The sequence below is a fragment of the Rhinopithecus roxellana genome, chromosome 16, assembly GCF_007565055.1.
Source record: "Rhinopithecus roxellana isolate Shanxi Qingling chromosome 16, ASM756505v1, whole genome shotgun sequence".
NCBI classification, from domain to species: Eukaryota; Metazoa; Chordata; class Mammalia; order Primates; family Cercopithecidae; genus Rhinopithecus; species Rhinopithecus roxellana.
In genome coordinates this window covers 8,102,550-8,127,054 of record NC_044564.1, presented here as the reverse complement: position 1 = coordinate 8,127,054, position 24,505 = coordinate 8,102,550, and the positions used below count along the sequence as shown (strand labels likewise).

The 24,505-nt window shown below is 45.2% G+C and overlaps 1 protein-coding gene across 2 annotated transcripts in view; it reads left to right on the top strand.

The window, feature by feature from the left end:
- CACNA1B (calcium voltage-gated channel subunit alpha1 B) overlaps positions 1–24,505 on the top strand; it is a 250,042-nt gene that overhangs the window by 143,698 nt on the left and 81,839 nt on the right. For both annotated transcript variants that reach the window (XM_030920382.1, XM_030920383.1), the window contains exons 19-20: positions 1,336–2,136; positions 3,249–3,466. In XM_030920382.1, the coding sequence (XP_030776242.1) occupies positions 1,336–2,136; positions 3,249–3,466 (1,019 nt within the window). The remainder of the gene's footprint in view (positions 1–1,335; positions 2,137–3,248; positions 3,467–24,505) is intronic.

Below are 24,505 nucleotides of genomic sequence, written 5' to 3'. Positions count from 1 at the left end.
TGTCTGATCCTGACTCCCTGTGGGACCCTGAGCAAGTAACATCCTCCCTTTAGTCTCAGTATCTTCATCTGTGAAATGGGGATAAGCGTAGCACCTGATTCTTGAGGTGGTTGTAAGGACTGTTTGAAGTGGGCACTGTGCCCAGAGCACCACGTGGCGGTTGCAGGAGACAGATGCCATGGCCCTCATTGTTGGGGTAGTCACTGCTGCCGCCAAAGCCATCCAGCAGCCTGGGAGTCTCCAGGGTGGGCCTCAGGCCTCAGATGAGGTTTCTCCTTGGTGATGGGGGAGCTCAGTATTGGGATAATAAAGACCTTATCCAAAGGTGGTCTTACTCAGCAGAAGGCCCAGAATGCAAATGGCTTCCTATGCACTCTGGGCTATGGAGTCCCATGTGTGATGTGTGAATAGAGGAGGTACTTGGGCCCATGACATTGGAGTAGGGGTCAAGGCATTTGGTAGCCCATGCAGTGAGGGCGGAGCCTGGACCACTGGCCATTCCTGGTGCTGGAGGGCTCCGGGGACCATGTTCTGGCTCTGCTCCCAGTGGAGGGAGGGGCTTTCCGTGGTCAAGAGAGAGGAGGGCACTGGTGGTGGCCATGGGAGGGGGCATTTCCAGCTTCAGACCTGACTTCTGGCCTCCTGGTCACTGAGCCAGGAGGCAGCTGCGGGGCTGCGGCTGACCACCTCGGGGACTGGCAGAGGCTCTGCATTTGCTCCTGAGAGGGCCAGGTGCTCCCTTGGCTGCTGTCTGTTCTGCCCCAGCACCTGCCTCCTGGGTTCCCTGGCAAACAGCCTTTTCACCTGGCTGGTGGCCTGCCTCCTGGAGGTAGCCATGGGGAAGTGCCTCTGTAGAAGGGGCTGTGTGTCCCGCCGTTCCTGTAGCAGCTGTACTGGTGCTAGAGCAGGGGCCAGCTCCCAGGGAGGCTGCAGGGCCTCCCTGGCTCCTGTCTCTCCATCGGTCATGCCCCTTTGTAATGTGCCCTTCCCTCCCGCGGTGGCCTTGGCCAGCCGCCCACCCACTTGCTTGGCCTGTCTGGTGCATTCCCACTGTCCTGTACCCCTCGGCCTTCTTGAGCCCCCAGGGGTCCTCTTGACAGGTTGGTGCTGTCACCTTGCGGGTCCTGTGGGACACCGTGGGGGGCGGGGCTGAATTCTGTTCCCTTGGGCGTTCCCCAGCTGATCCGCGTCCCCTGAGGGGTGTGGGGGCTCCCGCGGCCACGCCTCCCACCTCCCTGCGCCATTGCTCCATTGCTGTGTGTCCATTGTGGCCCCCCTGGAGAGCGGCGGGCGGGCGGAGGCGTGGGGCCACGCTCACCGCCGGTCTCCCCGCAGCAGGCAGCAGAACTCCGCCAAGGCGCGCTCGGTGTGGGAGCAGCGGGCCAGCCAGCTACGGCTGCAGAACCTGCGGGCCAGCTGCGAGGCGCTGTACAGCGAGATGGACCCCGAGGAGCGGCTGCGCTTCGCCACCACGCGCCACCTGCGGCCCGACATGAAGACGCACCTGGACCGGCCGCTGGTGGTGGAGCTGGGCCGCGACGGCGCACGGGGTCCCGTGGGAGGCAAGGCCCGGCCGGAGGCTGCGGAGGCCCCCGAGGGCGTCGACCCTCCGCGCAGGCACCACCGGCACCGCGACAAGGACAAGACCCCCGCGGCGGGGGACCAGGACCGAGTAGAGGCCCCGAAGGCGGAGAGTGGGGAGCCTGTTGCCCGGGAGGAGCGGCCGCGGCCCCACCGCAGCCACAGCAAGGAGGCTGCGGGGCCCCCGGAGGGACGGAGCGAGCGCAGCCGAGGCCCGGGCCCTGAGGGCGGCCGGCGGCACCACCGGCGCGGCTCCCCGGAAGAGGCGCCCGAGCGGGAGCCCCGACGCCACCGCGCGCACCGGCACCAGGATCCGAGCAAGGAGTGCGCCGGCTCCAAGAGCGAGCGGCGCGCACGGCACCGTGGCGGCCCCCGAGCTGGGCCCCGGGAAGTGGAGAGCGGGGAGGAGCCGGCGCGGCGGCACAGGGCCCGGCACAAGGCGCAGCCTGTGCACGAGGCTATGGAGAAGGAGGCCATAGAGAAGGAGGCCACGGAGAAGGAGGCCGAGATAGTGGAAGCCGACAAAGAGAAGGAGCTCCGGAACCACCAGCCCAGGTGAGTTCGCGGCTGGGCGGGTTCGGTGAGGGAGGGGTTGACCCGGGCATTGCGAGCCCCAGTGCTGGCTGCGGGAATGGGATCCACGGCGGAGGCTGCACCCCCGGCCACGCTGCCCTGTCCAGGGCCGTCCCGGCTGGGGTCTCCGCATGCCGTTCACGGGAGGGTGGTGAAAATCCTGCACTGGAGGGTCGACCTGTAAAAGACTTCAATGTGTGGTGCGTGAATGCCAGCGTTATTTAAGAAGGGAGAGCTTAAGTGGGAATTGTTGCGATTGGTTTGGAAAGAACAAAGTGGCCCTGGGAGAAGAGAAAGTTGGGGATTGCTGTGGAGGAAGGAGAGGCAGGACGGCCCGAGGGAAGCCTGAGCAGGCCAGTGGGCTGGGCGCAGAGTGGGGTGTGGGGGCCAGGCTGTGTGACCATGACAGGAAGAACCCCAGCTAGCCCAGCTTGCTCCCTGGGGCAGGACTAACCGATTCTGTGAGGGCCTGGGGTAGCTGGTCCAGTGGCCAAGACCAGCAGTTGCCAGGTACCCACTGGCCACAAACCAACCAGAATACTTGCCGCTGGAGACCCCAGCCTGGGGTCAACCCAGCTGCCGCCCTGTCTGTGTGTGTCGATGGGTCCGCCCCACCCTGCCTTTCAGACTAAAGGCACAGAGGTGTAGAGGTTAATTTTAAAAACATACAGAATGCCAGAGTAGCAGAGCAGGTGGTCATAGATTTAGTTGGTCTGCATGGAGGTTTAAGGGTTTTGGTTGATAGGATTTTGCTGATGTGCATTATTATTTTATTATTATTGGAGACAGGGCTGCACTGTCGCCCAGGGTAGAGTGCAGTGGCGCAATCATGGCTCACTGCAGCCTCAACTTCCCGGGCTGAAGCGGTCCTCCCACCTCAGCCTTCCCAGCCTGAATAGCTGGGACTACAGGCACGTGTCACCATGCCCAGCTAATTTTTTAATTTTTGTAGAGATGGGGTTTCGCTATATGCCCCAGGCTGGTCTTGAACTCCTGGGCTCAAGCGATCCTCCTGCCTTGGCCTCGGCCTCCTGGTGCCGGGATCACAGGTGTGAGCCACCGCGCCCAGGCCTGATGTTCATTCTTGATTGCAGGGAGCCACACTGTGACCTGGAGACCAGTGGGACGGTGACTGTGGGCCCTGTGCACACGCTGCCCAGCACCTGTCTCCAGAAGGTGGAGGAACAGCCAGAGGATGCAGACAATCAGCGGAATGTCACTCGCATGGGCAGTCAGCCCCCAGACGCGAGCACTGTTGTACACATCCCAGTGATGCTGACAGGCCCTCCTGGGGAAGCCACGGTCGTTCCCAGTGAGTATCTCCCTGTGCCAGTAGAGCAGGGCCCATCTTGTGCAGGTCCAGCAACCCCCATTCCCTCCTGTTCCACAGCAGCCACTGGGGACCCAGCCTGCCTCTGTGAATTGTTCTCCTGGCTGGAGAGGGAGTCCTTTGCTGTCAACATCTGTCCCTTGATGTCCTGTTGATTTCTAAGTGCCCCAGAGATAACTGAGGTTGAGCTCCATTCTCCTTCCTTCCCAAAATATTTGCACATTGCCAACTAAGTGCCAAGTGCTACGTTAGAGTGCTGAGAGCACAGCAGGAGGGAGACAGTCTTGTCAGGAAGACAGACCACAACTCTTGATGGTTGCACAAAAGCTGCTGAGGACTCTGTCCACGGCCTTGACTGGGGCTGAGAGCGAGGGGCTGCAGAGGAGGAGGCTCTCCACCATGTCTGCCCATGTGGTCACGGGCCCATGCCATCCATGCTCTGAGGCTGCTCCCAGGCCTTTATTTGAGCTGCCTTCTTTCCTCCCCTTGCTTGCTCACATGCTTGGGACATCCCTAGTGAGCAGCCTTCCCATGCCTGCCTGTGTGCAGTCCCTGAGGGCACAGGGGACCAAGATGTCATTCCTGTCTTCAAGCCTGTCTAATAGGGAGAGATTACAAATACAGGTCCTTTACATGGTGGGGAAGGTGCACGGGCATTTCATGGGCATCAAGGAGGAGCCCTCCTTTCTTAAGTACAGAGAGAAAAGGGGTAGAAGAGAGGCCATAGAAACAGGACTCACATGAATGCCAGCAGAAGCATTTAGGTCATAAGCAGACCAGACAGACTCAATCAGGTGCCACCACATGCATGCCCATGTTTGCAGATGCATCCCCACACAGAGATGTGTGCGTGCCTGTGTTTGCAGACGCATCCCCCACACACAGTGGTGTGCATGCCCATGTTTGCAGATGGATCTCCACACACAGACGTGTGTATGACATTCTCTCTTGCTCAGGTGCTCTCACCTGGGGCCTGTGGACTGGCTCTCAATTCCAGGTATAACCATGGAAGACACAGCCTCTAACTGCTCAGCCTCCCCTTTTCTTTTGCTTCCTTGGAGGAAAGTTGCCCTTGGTTCCTTTACTTGTTCACTTCCCATGGGCACAAGTGAGTCTGCCTGCCCAGCTCCCTCACCTGATTGTCTGTGGATCAACTTGAGGATGAGCCTAGGGTCCCTACCTGACTTTTATCTGCAGGAATCCAGATGTGACTCCTCCCCAGGCTCCGTATGCTCTTCTCCACACCCCTGCTGGCAACCACTGATCTTTTCACTGTCCCTATAGTTTTGCTTTTTCTAGACTGTCATAGGGTTGGAATCATACAGTATACAGCCTTTTCAGATTGGCTTCTTTCCATTAGCAATATGCACTTAAGTTTCCTATTTTTTTTTGTGGCTTGACAACTCATTTGTTTTTAGCATTGGATTAATATTCTGTCTTTTGGGTGTACCACAGTTTATTTATTCACCTATTGAAGGACATCTTGTTGCTTCCAGTTTTTGGCAATTATGAATAAAACTGCTATAAACATTCATGTTCAGGTTTTTGTGTGGACATAAGTTTTCAACTCATTTGGGTAAATACTTAACAGCATGATTATTGGATTATATGGTAAGACTATGTTTATCTTTATAAGAAACTGACAAACTATCTTCCAAAGGGACTGTACCATTTTGCATTCCCACCAGCAATGAATGAGAGTTCCTGTTGCTCCATATCCTTGCCAATATCCAGTGTTGTCAGTACTTTGGATTTGAGCTATTATAATTAAGCGTGTAATGATATCTTGTTTATTTTGCAATTTCCTAATGACATATGATGTTGAGCATCTTTTAAAATGCTTATTTGTCATGTGTATAATTTTCCTTGATGAGGTTCCTATTCAAATCTTTTACCCACTTTTTATTCTGGTTGTTTGTTTTATAATTGTTGAGTTTTAGGAGTTCTTTGTATATTTTGGATACAAGTCTTTCATCAGATATGTGTTTTGCAAGCATTTTCTCCCAGTCTGTAGCTTGGTTTTTCATTCTCTTAATGTCTGGTGTTTTTGATTGTTAAAAATAAGTGATTGTCTGGTCCCTGTTATTACTTCTACTAGAAATAGAAATCTAGGCTATTAGTTTTTATATGTTGATTATGTGTCCTGCTACTTTTCTGAATCCTCAAATTGTTTATTAGTTTCACTGTAATTCCCTCTTTTTTTCCCCAGATACATTATCAGAACTTCTGAAAATACACTTCTAACTCTTTCTTTCTAAGTCTTATACCGCTCATTATTATTATTTTTGTCTGATTTCAGTGTCAGATAACAATGGAATTACTGGACATCACCTTATTTCTACCTACACTAAATAAAATTTTGGTTTGGGGCCTGAGGGGTGTGCACGCATGTGTGTGTGTGTGTGTGTATGCGTGTCTGTGTGTCTGTAAAATTATGTTATACAGTATCCATTAGTTCCTACTTCAGTAAGTGTTTTAATCTGGAATAGGTGTTGAATTTTGTTGAAGACCTTTTCATCATCCATAGAGATCATTTATTTTTTCCCCTTAGATACGGGGATTTATAGTAATGAAGTTTTTGATGTGAAATATCTTTGCAATCTTAGAATAAACCCAAGTGGTTATTATATTTATTTTGTAATATGCCATTGGATTCTGTTTAACATTTTTTGTAGGGTTTTTGGATTGATATTTTTAAGCGAGATGTGTTCTGTAGCTTTCTTTTGTCACATTTGAGGATCGTAAGGTTTAAATATCAATGACATAGAGTTATCTATTGCTTAACTTCACAGCTCCATTCCTGAAAATCAAATGTTCTAAAAGAGGGTCTCATTTCCACACCCACCCCACTTTTTTTTTTTTTTTTTTTTTTTTTGAGACTGAGTCTTGCTCTGTCGCCCAGGCTGGCGTGCAATGGCACGATCTTGGCTCCACCTCCTGTGTTCAAGCAATTCTCCTTCCTCAGCCTCCCGAGTAGCTGGGATTACAGGTGCCTGCCACCACACCTGGATGATTTTTGTATTTTTAGTAGAGATAGGGTTTCGCTTTGTTGGCCAGGCTGATCTCAAACTCCTGACCTCAAGTGATCCACCTGCCTTGGCCTCCCGAAGTGCTGGGATTACAGGCGTGAGCCACCGTGCCTGGCCCCATTATTTTAAATGGCAAAACATTATAATGTGTTATGTGTCAACTAAAAATTCATAACCAATTTTGTAAAATATAATTAAAGCACAGTTAAACAATGAAAACTAATAATCATAATAGAACATAAATGCTTAGCATATTGTTTCCTGATTACCAGTTAAAATAGCTATTAATAAGCAATTGCTTTAGATACCTCCTTTATTGAAACTTGTTGTGCTTTTCAAAAACATCCATACGTGATTCCTGTAACTTACTGTGAACAACAGTTCTCTGAAAAGAAATTTGGAGGAAACAGGCTTTATTCTAGTGAACAATTTGCAAACCAGGGAGATGCAGCCTTCCTTGTAAAATGAAGGCAAAGATTTGACATTTCCTGTTAATCAAGTCCCTTTATGCAAATGAAGGATTCAGACTTGCTTGGTCTGATCGGTTGACACAGCTGAGTTCTGATTGGTCAATATAGCTGAGCTCTGATTGGCTGAGGCAAGTGAACTCTGATTGGCTGGGTCAGGTGAGCGCTAAAAGTTCCCAGCGTTAAAAAGGTGTGAGTGTTCTGGGACCTCTATTCAGTATATGACAGCTTCTCTCGGACTTAAATGTAGGCTCAGTTAGCCACTTGGGATCCACCTTGAAGGAATAGCTCTTTCAGGTTTCGTCACACCACCAACTGAATTTGGAATCCTGCCTGAGAGTTGTTCCCCACATTATTTTGTTAAAAACATTATATTGACTTTTGGGCATGTATACTTTTTTAAAACATAAATATCAGCCAGAAAAACCAACAACACCGTAATGAAAGATATATATGTTTTTCAGAAGCATGGACATTATAAAACTTGGCAGTGCTCTATTGGGAAATACTATCCAAGGATATATTCTGTGGGATATACCTATTATTGGTTCATAAAAATAATTAGAATGTCTTAGGGTAGCTCAAGTAGTATAGGAATTATGTGGTCTTTAAATATTTGATAGAATTATCTTGTGAAATTGTTGATGTCTGGTCTCTTTTTGTAGGTTAGTTCCTTTGTAATACCTCTTTTTCTGTATGGATGTTGGTCTGTTTAAACATTGTTTCCTCCCGAGATGAGTTTGGTACATTATATTTTCCCTAGAAATTATCCATTTGATCTAGGTTTTCCCACTTATTTACATAGCCTTAAGGGTGGCTTAAAGTTTTAAAAATTTCCCTCTGTTTCAGTGTTTTTCCTCGTCATTTTTGATCCTGTGTTTTTTGTTTTTCTCTTTTTTTTTTTTTGAGATGGGGTCTCGCTCTGTCCCCAGGCTGGAGTGCCGTGGTGCCATCTCGGGTCACTGCAATCACCACCTGCTGGGTTCAAAGCGATTCTCGTGCCTCAGCCTCCCGAGTAGCTGGGATTACAGGCACACACCACCACACACAGCTAATTTTTTTGTATTTTTAGTAGAGACGGGGTTTCACCATGTTGGCTAGGCTGATTTTGAACGCCTGACCTCAAGTGATCCGCGTTTCTCAGCCTCCCGAAATGTTGGGATTACAGGCATGAGCCACCGCGCCCAGCCCATTTTCATCAAATTTTAAAAGAAACTATGTAATTTTGGCTTATGTTTGTGCTAGGTGTGTGTTTTTAGAATCTGTGGGATTTTCCACAGAGAGTATAAGATATCTGCAAATGAACAGTTTTAGTTTTTTCCTTTCTGACATACATGCCTTTTATTTCCCTGTCTTCCCTTATTGCACTGTCTGTGACTTCCAGTACTATTTTGAATAGCTGTGGCAAGAACTGACATCTTTCCTGGAGGGAGCATTCTGTCTTTCATCATTTAGTATGATATTAGCTGTAAGGTTTTTGCGTTTGTTTGTTTGTTTTTTGGTAGAGTTCTTTATCAGGTTGAGAAAGTTCTCCTTTATTGCTTTATTTTTTTAAAGAATGTTTGTCGTGAGTGGATGAATATTGTCAAATGATTTTCTGCATCAATTGATATTACGTGTGTGTTTTTTCTGTTAATATGGTAGTTTATATTGATTTATTTTCAAATATTAAACTGGCCTTTGTCATTATGAATAACCCTACTGGTGTATAATTCTTTCTCTATGTTGCTGCATTCTATTCGCTAATATTTTGTTAAGGAGTTTTGCCTCCATATTCATGAGGGATGTTGCTCTGTAGTTTTCTTTGTTGTGCTGTCTCTGTCTGGTTTTGGTATCCGAGTGATATCGGATTAATAAAATGTTTTGAATTGAATGGACTGTCCGTCTTCTGTTTTCTAGAGGAGATTATGTTGAACTGATAATAATTCTCCTTTAAATGTTTGGGAAATTTTGCAAAGGAAGCATTTCTTTTTTGGATTTTTAAAATTACAGATATAATTTCCTTAATAGATACAGTGTTATCTATTTCATGTTGGATGAGTTGTAGTAGTTTGTGCTTTCTGAGGAATTAGTCCCTTTTTTTTTCTTTTTTTTTTTTGAGACGGAGTCTTGCTCTGTCTCCCAGGCTGGAGTGCAGTGGCCGGATCTCCTTAAGAGATACAGTGTTGGCCGGGCGCGGTGGCTCAAGCCTGTAATCCCAGCACTTTGGGAGGCCGAGACGGGCGGATCACGAGGTCAGGAGATCGAGATCATCCTGGCTAACGCAGTGAAACCCCGTCTCTACTAAACATACAAAAACTAGCTGGGCGAGGTGGCGGGCGCCTGTAGACCCAGCTACTCGGGAGGCTGAGGCGGGAGAATGGCGTAAACCCGGGAGGCGGAGCTTGCAGTGAGCTGAGATCGGGCCACTGCACTCCAGTCCGGGCGACAGAGCGAGACTCCGCCTCAAAAAAAAAAAAAAAAAAAAAGATACAGTGTTATCTATTTCATGTTGGATGAGTTGTAGTAGTTTGTGCTTTCTGAGGAATTAGTCCCTTTTTTTTTCTTTTTTTTTTTTTTGAGACGGAGTCTCGCTCTGTCGCCCAGGCTGGAGTGCAGTGACCGGATCTCAGCTCACTGCAAGCTCCGCCTCCCGGGTTCCCGCCATTCTCCTGCCTCAGCCTCCCGAGTAGCTGGGACTACAGGCGCCCGCCACCTCGCCCGGCTAGTTTTTTGTATTTTTTAGTAGACACGGAGTTTCACCGGGTTAGCCAGGATGATCTCGATCTCCTGACCTTGTGATCCGCCCGTCTCGGCCTCCCAAAGTGCTGGGATTACAGGCTTGAGCCACTGCGCCTGGCCTCTTTTTTTTTTTTTTTTTTTTTTTTTTTTTTTTTTGAGACGGAGTCTTGCTCTGTCGCCCAGGCTGGAGTGTGGTGGCGCGATCTCGGCTCACTGCAAGCTCCGCCTCCCGGGTTCACACCATTCTCCTGCCTCAGCCTCCCGAGTAGCTGGGACGACAGGCACCCGCCACCACGCCCGGCTAATTTTTTGTAAATATAGATTTTTTTAGTAGAGATGCGGTTTCACCCTGTTAACCAGGATGATCTCGATCTCCTGACCTCGGGATCCACCCGCCTCTGCCTCCCGAAGTACTGGGATTACAGGCGTGAGCCACCGCGCCCAGCCGGAATTATTCCCTTTTATTTAAGTGTGTACAGTTGTTTGTGATGTTTCCTTATTATCCCTTTGATGTCTGCATAATCTGTAGTGGTAACTCCTGTCTCATTTCTTATATTGGTAATTTGCTGTCTTCTCTCTTTTTTCTTTGTAAGTCTTATTAGGAGTTTGTATAATTTTATTGATATTTTCAAAGAAATAAATTATTGTTACATTGATTTTCTCTATTATTTTTCTGTTTTCAATTTCATTTGATTTCTACTGTTTATTATTTCCTTCTTTCTGTTTTCTTTGGGCTTCTTTTGCTCTTCTTTTCTAGTTTCTGGGGGTAGGAGCTTAGATTGTTGATTTGAGTCTTTCCTTCTTTTCTGCTGTAAACATTTAGCTCTGTAAGTTTCTCTCTTGGCAGCTGCATTCCACGGGTTTTCATACTGTATATTTTTTCAGTCCCGTTTAAAAAATTTCCTTTGAGAAGACTCATGGGCTATTTAGAAGTGTGTTGTTTAGTTTCCAAACATGAGGAGATTTGCCTGTTTTTCTGTTATTGACTTCTAGTTTGATTACATTATCGTCAGTGAACATGTTCTGTATTATTTCAGTTCTTTTAAGTTTGTTAAGGTTTGTTTTATGGCCCAGGATGTGGCATATCTTGATGTATGTTCTGTGAGCCTTTGAAGGGAGCATGCATTCTGTGTTGTTGGTGTACATCCCCATAAGCATCATTTAGATCCTGTTGGTTGACGATGTTATTGAGTATCTTCATCTACATTCTGATTATCTGTCTAGATATGTCAGTTGTTGAGAAAAGGGTATTCAGTCTCCGACTATAAATGTGGATTTATCTTTGCTTCTTTCAGTACTGTAAGTTTTTGCTTCATGTGTTTGCAGTTCTGTTTTTGGGCACATACGTATTTAGGATTTCTATGTCTTTTTGATGGACTGGCCCTTTAATTGTTGTGTAATGTCCTCTATACCTGGTAATATTCTTTCCTCTGCAATCTACTTTATCTTATGTAGATATGTTCAGTCCTGCTTTCTTTTGATTAATATGTGCATGGTATATATTTTTTCACCCTTTCACTTTCAACCTAGCTATATAGTTATATTTGAAGTAAATTTCTTGTAGATAGCATTCATGTTTTCAATCCACTCTGTCAATTCTGTCTTTTATTTTGCATATTTAGGCTGTTTACACTTAGCATAATTACTGATATATGAGGGCTTAAGTCTGTTATTTTATTTCTTATTTTCTGTTTTTTTTTCTTTCTGTCTTTCATTTCTTTGGTTTCCTTTTTCTCCTTTCCTATGGGTTACTTGAATGTACTTTAGAATTCCTTTTAATTTATCTGTAGTATTTTTGAGTGTATCTCTTTTATAGGTTTTTTAAGACCTCGTATAGCTTTTTTTAGTGGTTGCCCTGTGTATTACATTATATATACATAACTTACTCCAGTTTCTTCATGTAGTCATTTTACCAGTTCATATGAAATATAGAAGCTTTACCTCTCTTTATATCTTTTTCCTCCTCCATTTATTATATAATTGTCTTAAATAGCTCTTCTATGTACTTCTAGAAACACTTCAGAGTATGTTATAATTTTTGCTTCAACTGTCAAACGTAATTTAGAAAAGAGGAGAAGAAAAGTGTGTTGTATTTACCTGTATTTTTACTCCTGTTGTTCTTTCTTCATTCCTGATATTCCAGTATTTCTTCTTGCATAATTTACTTTCTGTTTAGAGGAACTTCCTTAGACATTCTTTTGTGATAGGTCTGTGGGTGACAAATTCTCTTAGTTTTCCTTCATCTGAGAATGTCTTGATTTTCCCTTCATTCCTGAAGGGTATTTTCAGTGGGTATAGAATTCTGGGTTGACAGTTCTTTTTTTTTCAGCACTTGAAAAAACGTGTGCCTCTTCCTTCTGAGCTCCATGGTTTCTGATGAGAAATCTACTGTCATTCGAATTGTTTTCTTCCTATAGGTAAGATGTTGTTTATCTCTCGCTGCTTTCAAGATTTTTTTCCTTGTCTTTATATTTCAGAAGTTTGATGACAGTGTGCTTTGATGTGAGTTCCTTTAAGTTTATCTTGTTTGGGGTTTGCTCAATTTCTTGAATTTGTAGGTTTATATCTTGTGCCAAATTTGGAAATTTTTCATCCTTTATGTCTTTGAATACTTCTTTAGTTCTGCCTCTTTCTCTTTTCTTTCCAGGACTCTGATGACATGAATGTTAGATCTTTTGTTATAGTCCCAAAGGCCCCTGAGCTCTATTCACTTTTTAAAGTCTACTTTCTCTCTGTTGCTCAGATTGGATCATTTCTATTATTCTATCTTCCAGTTCACTGACTCTTTCCTCTGTGCCTTCCATTCTGCTGTAGCCCATCTATTGATTTTCTAATTTCAGTCATTGTCTTTTTCAGTTCTGAGGTTTCCATTTGGTTTGTTATATCTTCCGTTTCTTTCCTAAGACTTTATTTCTTTGCTGAGAATTTTATATTTTTCATTTGTTTTTAAGTGTGTTTTAAATTATCTGTTGAGCATTCTTATAATGGGTGTTTTTAAAATCTTTGTCAGATACTTCTAACATCTGTATCATCTTGGTGTCTGTTGATTGTGTTTTCTCATTCAAGTTGAGATTTTCCTGGTTCTTGGTGTGATGAGTGATTTTTGGTTGAAACCTAGACTCTTTGGTATTATGTTATGAGCCCTAAGTCTTATTTACATCTTCAGTTTTAGCTTGTCTACTGTGATGCCACGCCAGCAAGTAGTGGGGCATATTAGTCCATTCTCACACTGCTATGAAGAAATACCTGAGACCAGGTAATTTATAAAGGAAAGAGGTTTAATTGACTCACAGTTTCACATTGCTGAGGAGGCTTCAGGGAACTTAAAATCATGGTGGTAGGCAAAGGAGAAGCATGCACTTTCTTCACAGGGTGGCAGGACAGAGTGAGTGCAAGACACTTAATAAAACTGTCACATCTTGTGAGACTCACTATCATGAGAACAGCATAGGGGAAACCACCCCCATAATCCAATTACCTCCATCTGGTGCCTCCCTTGACACGTGGGGATTATAGGGATTACCATTTGAGGTGAGATTTGGGTGGGTACACGCCAAACCATATTACAGAGGTTGTAGAGAGTTGCCCCATTATTGACAGGTGGGGATAGAAGTATAGATTCTTCACTTGAGTTCCATTGACACTCTAGGAGAGAAGGATTACTCATTACTGCTAGGCTAGACTGGGAGTTTCAGCTCCCCACTAGGCCTCCATTCATACCAGCCTGACTGGGAGAGATAGGAGTATCTTGTTACTGTTCCCCATCTGGCTGGCGTTGACACAATGGAGATAGACCTTATCACCTCAAGATAGCAGTAGAAGTCCTGACTTTCCACTAGGGCTTGCTCCATTGAGTAGGAGGAAGAAGGTGCCTCATTCCTGCTGGGTGAGACGCGACGTCTAGGCCTCCTGTGTGATCTCTACTGGCATTGTGTGTATTGGGGGTCTTGTTACCACTGGAAAGGGATGAAAGTCCCTGCTCCCACTTGGCTGACTCTGAGATCACCCTAGCAGGGGCTTTGGGATGGTGGTGAGGGTGGAAGTCTAGGCTCGCCACTGGTATAAGTGGAGGTAAGGTCATAGTTTTTTGTTTTTTTGTTTTTTTTTGGTGTGTGTGTAGTTTGGCTGTTGTTTCGTGATTATTGTGTATAAGTTTTATATCTCACTAGGCTGCCTCATTCCTAGTCCTTTCACGAGGGAGAGCTGGGTTTATTGAGCCTTTAAAAAATCTGTGCCTATTGGCATTTCTGGGTTGTTGGATTCACTAGTACCAAATCTAGGATATATATGAAGCATAAAAGAAAACTCAAATGAGAAACTTATTATTGTGCCATTGCTCAGGTCCCAAGGTCCCTAGTCAATGCTTTCCTTCTTCATTCCATCTTTTAGAATCTTATGTTTGCCTTATATGTGATGTCCAAGGATCTTATATATGGTAGTCTCCCCTTATCCATGGTTTCACTTTCCTAGCTTTCTGTTATCTGAGGTCCACTGTGATCTGAAAATATTTATTACATAACTACTATTAAGGAAAATAAGGGTTACTTGAACATAATTACTGCAATACCATGACAGCCAACCTCAGAACCAAGATGGCTGTTAAGTGACTAATGCAGTCCAGGTGGGATGGAGTAGAACTGTGTGGGGTTTCGTCATGATACTTAGAACAGCTAGCGACTTAAAACTTAGGAATTACTTCTTGAATTTTCCACCTACATCACAATGCCTATGTCATTCACCTCGCTTCATCTCATCATGTAGGCATTTCATTATCTTACATCATCTCAAGAAAAAGATGACCGCTGGCTGGGCACAGTGGTTCATGCCTGTAATCCCAGCACTTTGGGAGGCCAAGGCTGGTGGATCACTTGAGGTTAGGAGTTCAAGACCAACCTGGACAACATGGTGAAACCCCATCTCTACTAAAAGTACAAAAATTAGCTGGGCATGGTGATGGGTACCTGTAATCCTAGCGACTTGAAAGGCTGAGGCAAAAGAATCTCTTGAACCTGGGAGGTGGAGACTGCAGTGAGAAGTGAGCTGTGAGCCGTGATCGCGCCATTGCACTCCAGCCTGGGCAACAGCGAGACTCTGTCTCAAAAAAAAAAAGAAAGAAAGAAAAAAAAAAGATGACTGCCAATATCTGTAGGAACCAGTTTCGTATTATCTTTTAAGTTTCTGATGGATTTGTAGTTGTGGACCCTTTTTTTTTTTTTGAGACAGAGTCTCGCTCTGTCGCCCGAGCTGGAGTGCAGTGGCGCGATCTCTGCTCACTGCAAGCTCCGCGTCCCACGTTCGCGCCATTCTCCTGCCTCAGCCTCCCAAGTAGCTGGGACTACAGGTGTCCGCCACCACGCCCAGCTAATTTTGTATATTTTTAGTAGAGATGGGGTTTCACCATGTCAACTGGGATGGTCTCGATCTCCTGACCTCGTGACCCACCTGCCTCGGCCTCCCAAAGTGCTGGGATTACAGATGTGAGCCACCGCGCCCAGCCCGTGGCCTCTTTTATATTTCTGGTAGCCTTCCCTCCCTCCCTCCTTCCCTCCTTCCCTTGATAAACTCTTTTTTCCCTGAAGTTTTGTCCACTTAAATGGTTTATCAATGCTTCAGTCTTTGTCTTTCTTGATCTTCTCTACTGTATTTTTGTTTTCTGTTTCACTAATTTCTGTTCTTGTTTATTACTTCCTTTCTTCTACTTTGTGTTTGTGTACTGTAATATTCTTTCTCCAATGTATTAGTTGGATAGTCAGCTCATGACGTTGAACTTTTCTACTTTGCTAATGTGTTTAAAACTGTAAGTTTCACTCTTAGAGTTATTTTAGTTATATATATATTTAATACATATATTTTAGTTATATATTGAAAGTTTACATTTTTTGTTTTAATTTTTTTTCCAAGCGTGATTAAGATTTCTTGTTTGATTCATGAGCTTTTTTTTAAATAAGTATGATTTTAAATTTCTAATTGACAGAGATTTCTCTATCTTGTTCTTTTTCCCTGTGTTTTGCAATTGATCCCATTATTCCTTTTCATATTTCACCACTCCTTGTATTTCAGATCATCCATTTGGATTTCTTTTTTTTTTTTTTGAGATGGAGTCTTGCTCTGTCGCCCGGGCTGGAGTGCAGTGGCCGGATCTCAGCTCACTGCAAGCTCCGCCTCCCGGGTTTACGCCATTCTCCTGCCTCAGCCTCTGGAATAGCTGGGACTATAGGCGCCCGCCACCTCGCCCGGCTAGTTTTTTTGTATTTTTAGTAGAGACAGGGTTTCACCGTGTTAGCCAGGATGGTCTCGATCTCCTGACGTCGTGATCCGCCCGTCTCGGCCTCCCAAAGTGGTGGGATTACAGGCTTGAGCCACCGCGCCCGGCCTGGATTTCTTTTTTTTTTTTTTCCTTCTGCTTGAGGAACAGCTTTCCAAAAATTTTTTTTTTTTTTTTTTTTTTTGGGACGGAGTCTCACTCTGTCGCCCAGGCTGAAGTGCAGTGGTGGCATGATCTCGGCTCACTACAACCTCTGCCTCCTGGGTTCAAGTGATTCTCCTGCCTCAGCCTTCCAAGTAGCCCACTGCCATGCCTGGCTAATTTTTTATATTTTTAGTAGAGATGGGGTTTCGCCATATTAGCCAGGATGGTCTCGATCTCCTGACCTCGTGATCTGCTCACCTCCCCCTAATTTCTTTTAGTGAGGTTTGATGGTGGTAAATTCTCTTGGCTTTCCTGAACAGTCTTTTTTTTGCCATTGTTTGTGAGAAGTGGTTTTACATCGTAGAGAATTCTCATTTGTTATCTTTCTTTCAGCGTATTGAGACTGCTCCACTGTCTTCTGCCTTCTGTTGTTTCTGTTGAGAAGCCAGTCATTCGTCTAAATTGTTGTTCGTTCACATGTATGGCTCTGTCTTCTCTCTGGGGCTGCTTAAATAAAATCCTTTTTATTGTGGAGAATTGAAACATACGGGAAAGTGGAGAAAATGCAGTGAACTCCCGTGCTCCGTCTCTACCCTCAGCAGTCACCCACATTTCGCCAGTATTGTTTCACTTATGCTTCTTCTTGCTTTCTTGTGTATCATTTTAGGTATAATATGCCAGTAAGCGTCTCTGACAGTTAAGGGTTTATCATAGCCATAGAGCATTGTCACACTTAGCAATGTTGATAATAATTCCCTGATATTATCTAACACCTCTTCCAAGTTCTAATTTTACTAGTTATTTCTTTTTTTTTTTTTTTTTTTTTTTTGAGACGGAGTCTTGCTCTGCCGCCCAGGCTGGAGTGCAGTGGCCGGCTCTCAGCTCACTGCAAGCTCCGCCTCCCGGGTTCACGCCATTCTCCTGTCTCAGCCTCCCGAGTAGCTGGGACTACAGGTGCCCACCTCGTCGCCCGGCTAGTTTTTTGTATTTTTTAGTAGAGACGGGGTTTCACCGTATTAGCCAGGATGGTCTCGATCTCATGACCTCGTGATCCGCCCGTCTCGGCCTCCCAAAGTGCTGGGATTACAGGCTTGAGCCACCGCGCCTGGCCTTTACTAGTTATTTCAAAAATAACTTTTTACAGTTGGTTTGAGTCAGGATTCAAACGAGGTTTACTCATTTGAGTTTGCTTAATCTGTCTAAGTCTCTTTTACTTTAAAACAGTTTTCCTCTCCTTATTCATGCCATTTATTTGTTGAGGAGAACATATGGTTTGTTCTGTAGAATTTCTCAGTTTGGTTGTTTGTGTCGTGGTGGTGTTTGGTACAGTTCTTTGTCCTCAGTGCATTCTGTTACCTGGTAATTAGATCCAGAACAGGGCTTCTAAGCCTTGGAGCTGTTGAGCTGTATTGTGGACCGTGGCCTCTGCATTTTAGGATGCCTAGCAGCATCCCTGGCCTCCACCCTCTCAATGCCAGGAGCACCCCCTAGTTGTGACAACCAAAGGATGTCTAGAGACTGTTGTGAATCCAGGCCAGGCGCGGTGGCTCACATCTGTAATCCCAGCACTTTGGGAGGCCGAGGTGGGAGGATCACCTGAGGTCAGGCGTTCGAGACCATCCTGGCCAACATGGTGAAACCCTGTCTCTACTAAAAATAAAAAAATTAGCCAGGCGTGGTGGCAAGCACCTGTAATCCCAGCTACTCAGGAGACTGAGCCAGGAGAATCACTTGAACCCGAGAGGTGGAGGTTGCAGTGAGCTGAGATCGCGCCATGCACTCCAGCCTGGGTGACAGAGCAAGACTCCGTCTCAGAAAAAAAAAAAAAAAAAAAAAAAAGGGAGAGACAGAAAGAATCCAGTTCCCTTCTTTTGGAAGGCTTCCAGGTGGTGGTGTACACTTCCTGCCTCATAGTATCAGGAGCTGTGTCATGTCTGGTGTCTCTCTGGGTGATACTAACATGGAACAGTGGGTTTAGCCTGATCTGCCATTGTAAAGTTCTCCACTGGTCTTTCCCCAAATGGTTCTAGTGACATAGATGATTGTTACCCAGATCTGTGATTTCAGTGAGGGTCACAAAATGGTGAATTTATAATTTCATGATTCTTTCTGTGTTTGTTATTTTGACTTTTTCTGTAAGAAAGATCTTACCTCATCAACTGCTTGGTTACCCTGAAATGCAGTTTGTATGTGTATTGAACAAGGTACTTGCTTCATTCTGTCCCTTTATTTATAAGTTTTCAAAATAAGGAATCAATGCCCTTTAACAAATAGGACCAGTGAGGGCTATAAGCAAATTATTATTGTAAATTTTTGAATTTGAATGTGTTTGATGTATTTCAGTTTTTTGTAGTCACTGTTACTTTTGGTGCTTAAATTGTCCTATCTTGGCCATTGTTCACCCTTTCAAGTTGATTTTCTGCCTTTCTCACAGGCCTGGAATAGAATGTGACAATTCTTTGGTTTTCGTTTATGACAGCATGTTCCAGGATCATTGTGCACACTTCCTGCCCCCGATCTGGAATTGTTTATTTCTTCAAGAAGCAGCACATGCTGGACACTGCTGTGATTTCTGTAGATTCCACCCTGTCACCCCCCATACTCTGGTGGCCTTTGCCTCCAGGGGCTTCCTCTTCAGCTCCTCTTCAGAGACTTCCCTTGGACTACAGGAACCACGGGAAGTGCATGGGAGTTTGCATCCCCCAAGGTGGCACTTAGCCAATGAAGGAAAGGTGCAGGTGTAGGAGACCCAGCTCTCTGGCTTCAGTCAGGACAACCTTCTGGTTCAGACGAGAGCCCAGAGTGTCTCTGTGGGAGCCTGAGCCACCTTTGCAGGACTTGGTCTGAAGCGCACCCTTGCTTGGCTTCTTCACTTCCCTGTCTTGCTTTTCTCTTCCCTTCTGGTTTCTTCTGGGAGCCCGTCCCACCTCACGGTGTGCTTCTGTAGAACCTGACTCGAGACGCCTTGGCTCCTTTGATAAGATATTTAGAGACAGTCATCTGTGGTCGTTGCTACTGGGTTCTTACTGCTTTCAGGCTTTTTGGTGGGCTTTTTAAAAAGAGAAAAGTGGCCGGATGCGGTGGCTTATGCCTGTAATCCCAACACTTTGGGAGGCCAATGTGGGCGGATCACCTGGTGTCAGGAGTTCGAGACCAGCCTGGCCAGCGTGGTGAAACCCGTCTCTACTGAGAAGAAAACAAAAGTGTGTAAAAATTAGCCGGATGTGGTGGGGCATGCCTTCAATCCTAGCTACTCAGGAGGCTGAGACAGGAGAATCCCTTGAACCCAAGAGGTGGAGGTTGCAGTGAGCCAAGATCACGCCACTGCACTCCAGCCTGGGCGACAGAGCAAGACTCCATCTCAAAAAAAAAAAAAAAAAAAAAAGAGAGAAAAATATGTCATTAATTCCATGGCCTTTGTAATTCAAATAGAAGATTGTAGGATTTTAGTCTCACTTTCGTATTTATCTCTCTTTTCTTCTATCCTGAAAATGTCTTTTTGTCTTTTTACCTTGCTTATTCTGTTTTTTTTTAATGGTATTGTTTAAAAGATTTTTCTTTCCTAATTATTTGCTTCTACTGCATAGAAATGATAAGCAGTTTCATCTGTTGGTTCTGTATTCAGCCATGGAATTGTCGAACTCTCATTACTCTAAGTAATTTTCCTGTAGATTATTTTGTTTTTTTTGGACACAGTTGTACTGTCTGTGACTATATCATATTTGACCCATGAATTCTTCAGTCTTTTTTTCAGTTTCCAAATGTAAAATTTTAATATTAATTAATCTCTTTGTTTCTGGTTTCTATCTTAATTTCTAACTTGTGTACTGTGATTAGGAGAACATGGTCTGTATGATAGTTTTCTTTGAAATTCATTTGCAGTTGCTCTGTGCCTGGGCTGTATGGTCAGCTTTTTTCTTTGTTCTTGTTCTGTATGTGCTTCAGAGGGATATGTTTTCTCTAATTTTGTGAGCTCTGAGCTTTTTATATTTGTATGCTAAATCAGGTTTGTTAGTTGTATTACTCAAATATTCTTTATATTCGTTAATATTTTGCTTGATTGACCTGTCAATAATTTTTTTTTATTTTTATAGATTTAGGGGGGACAAATGCAGTTTTGTTACATTAGATCTATTGCATAGTGATGACGTCTGGGCTTTTCGTGTAGCCATCACCTGGGCTCCAGCGATCCTCCCACCTCGGCCTCTGCAGTAGTTGGACCACAGGCGCACCACCATACCCAGCTAATTTTTTGTATTTATTGTAGACATGGGGTTTCTCCATGTTGCCCAGGCTGGTCTTGAACTCCTGGGCTCAAGTTATCCACTTGGGAGGCCTCGGCCTCGGCCTCCCAAAGTGCTGGGATTACAGTTATGAGCCACCACGCTCGGCCTGTATTTACTTATTTTATGTATCTCATCTAAGAATTCCTGTATCTGAAGTCTTTAGGGGTGTGAGTGTACGCATTGTTTCTGCTGTTTTTAGGGGTCTAAGTGAGTGTACTCATTGTTTCTCTTGTGTCTTTCAGTCATGGTGACCTTGTTTCATGGTGTGTTTGGTGCGATTTTTTGAGTTCATATATGACTGATCTTAATCTTCTGTATTAGGGTTTTGTTAGAGGTACAGAACTAATAGAATATATATCCTCTATATATTTATGTATATCCTATATATATGATATGTCTGTCTATCTATATATGAAGTCTTTAGGGGTGTGAGTGTATCCTATATATCATATATATAGGATATATACTATATATATGATATATATATGGGAGTTTATTAAGTATTAGCTTACATGATCACAAGGTCCCACGATAGGCTCTCTGCAAGCTGAGAAGCAAGGAGAGCCAGTCCGAGTCCCACATCTGAAGAGCTTAGAGTCTGATGTTTGAGGGCAGGAAGCGTCCAGCATGGGAGAAATATGTAGGCTGGGAGGTGAAGCCCGTCGTCTCCTTTTCACATTTTTTTGCCTGCTTTACATTTGCTGGCAGCTGATCCGATTGTGCCCACTGGATCAAGGGTGGGTCTGCCTTCCGCAGCCACTGACTCAAATGTTAATCTCTTTTGGCAACACCCTCACAGACACACCCCGTATCAGTACTTCGTATCCTTCAATCCAATCAAGTTGACACTCAGTATTAAACATCACATCCTCCTTTTCTCAACCAGGGTTTTGTGAGATAATTAAGCCTACAGAAAATGAATTAACTACGTTTTCAGTTTTCCCAAGGATGGAACATAGCTTGTATCTCTCCAGATGTATAGGAGAGAAATCCTTTCTCTTGGGATATCTTGGGAAATAACAGCTTAAATGATCTCCAGTTTCCCCCTAATCTGTGGGGATTCTGTAGGCCAGCTGAGGAAGGTTTTTGGCAGAGCGGATTTGCATTTGTTGTTTCCAGAAGCCTGGGGTGCTGCCAGTCTGGGCTTACTTTAGCTCCCCTTTGGGGATGATTCTCATTCAGCTTCCCCACCTTGAAGTGAGCCCAAGGCTTGGCACTCCTACCCCTGCACTGGAAAGGGCAGTTCCTCAGTTCAGCCTCAAGGGGAACCTGTGCTGCTGTCGCCTGCTGTTAGGAGGAGTAAAGCACCTGGGCCGTGTCTGCCCGTGGCTGTTTTTGGTGAAGACTCTCTTCCTTTCTGTATTCCCCTCCAAAGCTCACTGTTTTGCTTCATTATCTCCTATTTCAGGGATTTAATTTTTTTAACTATTAAGTATTTTTTATTTATTTATTTATTTATTTATTTTTATTTATTTATTTTTTTGAGACGGAGTCTTGCTCTGTCGCCCAGGCTGGAGTGCAGTGGCCGGATCTCAGCTCGCTGCAAGCTCCGCCTCCCGGGTTCACGCCATTCTCCTGCCTCAGCCTCCCGAGTAGCTGGGACTACAGGCGCCCGCCACCACGCCCGGCTAGTTTTTTGTATTTTTTGGTAGAGACGGGGTTTCACCATGTTAGCCAGGATGGTCTCGATCTCCTGACCTCATGATCCACCCGTCTCGGCCTCCCAAAGTGCTGGGATTACAGGCTTGAGCCACCGCGCCCGGCCAAGTCTTTTTAAAAATAGCCTTTCTCCAACAATGACTTCAGTCTGTTGCAGTTTTCATTTTTTCCTTTCCATTCTTTCTTCTGCTTTGACTTAATTGACATTTTTTTCCCTATGATTGATCATATGACTTTCATATGATTTCCTATGTTGTAGTAAATCAATTTCATGAGAAATAGTTCCATCCAAGCTCTGGCATCTTCGTTATATTTATTTTGAGCAACAAAAGTCTTCATTGAATCCAGACTGATTCTTTTTTCCCAGTTTACTTGAGTTAATTAATTATTCATTTATTTTAGAGATGGAATCTCATTCTGTCACCCAGACTAGAGTATAGTGGTGCCATTGTAGGTCACTGTAACCTCGAGCTCTTGACCTCAAGTGATCCTCCTGCTTCAGCCTCTGGAGTCGCTGGAACTGTATGTACGTGCCAACACACCCAGCTAATTTTTTAATTTTTAAATTTCTTTGTAGAGACAGGGTCTGTCACCATCTTGCCCAGGATGGTCTCATTGCTTGAGACTCCTGGGCTCAAGGGATCCCTTCCACCACAGCTGTGGCATGTTTAATATCCATAGTATGGTGCTTCTTGTAAATATTGCATATTTTATGTAGTTTATGGTTGTGCATTTTATAATTTTTGTTATTGTAAAAGAACTTACAACATAACCCCCGTAAGCCCAGCACTTTGGGAGGCCAAGAAGGGCAGATCGCTTGAGGTCAGGAGTTTAAGACCAGCCTGGCCAACATGGCGAAACCCTGTTTCTACTAAAAATACAAAAATTAGCTGGGTGTGGTGGCGAGCGCCTGTAATCCCAGCTACTCGGGATGCTGAGGCAGGAGAATCGCCTGAACCCGGGAGGCGGAGGTTGCAGGATGGTACCACTGCACTTCAGCCTGGGCAACAAGAGCGAAACTCTGTCTCTTATCTCAAATTTAAAAAAAAAACAAAAAAACAAACTTACAACAGAAACTTTTGGGAATACTTATTTTTGTGGGCATACTTCATTTCCTTAGCAGGTAATGTCTAATACATTAGTAGAATTTTTTAGGGCTTCAAGTAAGTTTTGCCAGATTGCTTTCTCAGATTAAGTAATTTTCATTTTCAACAGGGAAGTGTGATGGTGCCCATTTCAAAAGTGGTCGCTTTAAACAGCTTGTGCTCGTGGGCGGGGCTGATTATCTTGGCTCTGGAGCCAGCATCCTCAGTGGTATAGACCCCGACTGCTGTGGCCTTGACTGTTTTCATACTCCTCTCGAAGCTTTTTTTTCTCTGGCACAGCCTTTCTCTGCAGGGCTTCACAGTGGCCAGCAGTCAAGGGCTCCACAGCAGGCTCTCGATTAGCACCTTCACTTTGTTGCTCTTTAAAATCCTATTTGCTTTGGTATTTCTTTTTTTTTTTTTTTTTTTTTTTATTATACTTTAAGTTCTAGGGTACATGTGCATAACGTGCAGGTTTGTTACATATGTATACTTATGCCATGTTGGTGTGCTGCACCCATCAACTCGTCAGCACCCATCAATTCATCATTTATATCATGTATAACTCCCCAATGCAATCCCTCCCTCCTCCCCCCTCCCCCCTCCCCATGATAGGCCCCAGTGCGTGATGTTCCCCTTCCCGAGTCCAAGTGATCTCATTGTTCAGTTCCCACCTATGAGTGAGAACATGGTATTTCTTTAAAGAATTCAAAATGAGTTGCAGCAGCGGGAGGCAGCTCCAAGTCACTGCACGTCTTCCTTGGTGTCCCTGAGGCCTCAAGAGCTCTGTCACCTACCAGAATTAAAATATACAGTAGGAGAGTTGAAAATGAAGAATTATTGTACAAAAAACACTGGGCAGGGACAACAAAATTTACCTTAAAAAACAACAAGGTGGTGGCCATGTTAGCCCTGGGGAGTTTGATTTGTGGGAGCATAGCTGGGGTGGGGTGGGGTGCTGAGCAGCAGAAGATGGGCCCTGGGGGAAGGAGGCGAGAGTGGGGGGCTGGCGAGGGAGCAGGGCCTGAGCAGAGGCTGGGTTCCCCCCGGGAAGAGTGTCCTTCCAAGCTCTGTGGCCTCACAGGACCCTCTCCTGGGATCCCGAGGAAGAAAATCCCAGGTCAAGGGAGACTGGACAATGAGGTACAGGGAGCCCTCGTGGGTTTGCGGGTTGGGGCTGGCCCCTGCTCCTCCCTGTGCTGCGGGTTCGCGGTCCCAGCAGAGGCAGTGGGAAGGTATCACCAGGCTCTGGGCTTCTCAGCGCATCGAGACCCGCCAGCGAGGCAGGGGGGTCCACAGCCACAGAGGCAGTGCTGGGTTCTGTGTTGTCCCAACCTTGGTGCAGCAAGAGGTGAGGAAGGGTCT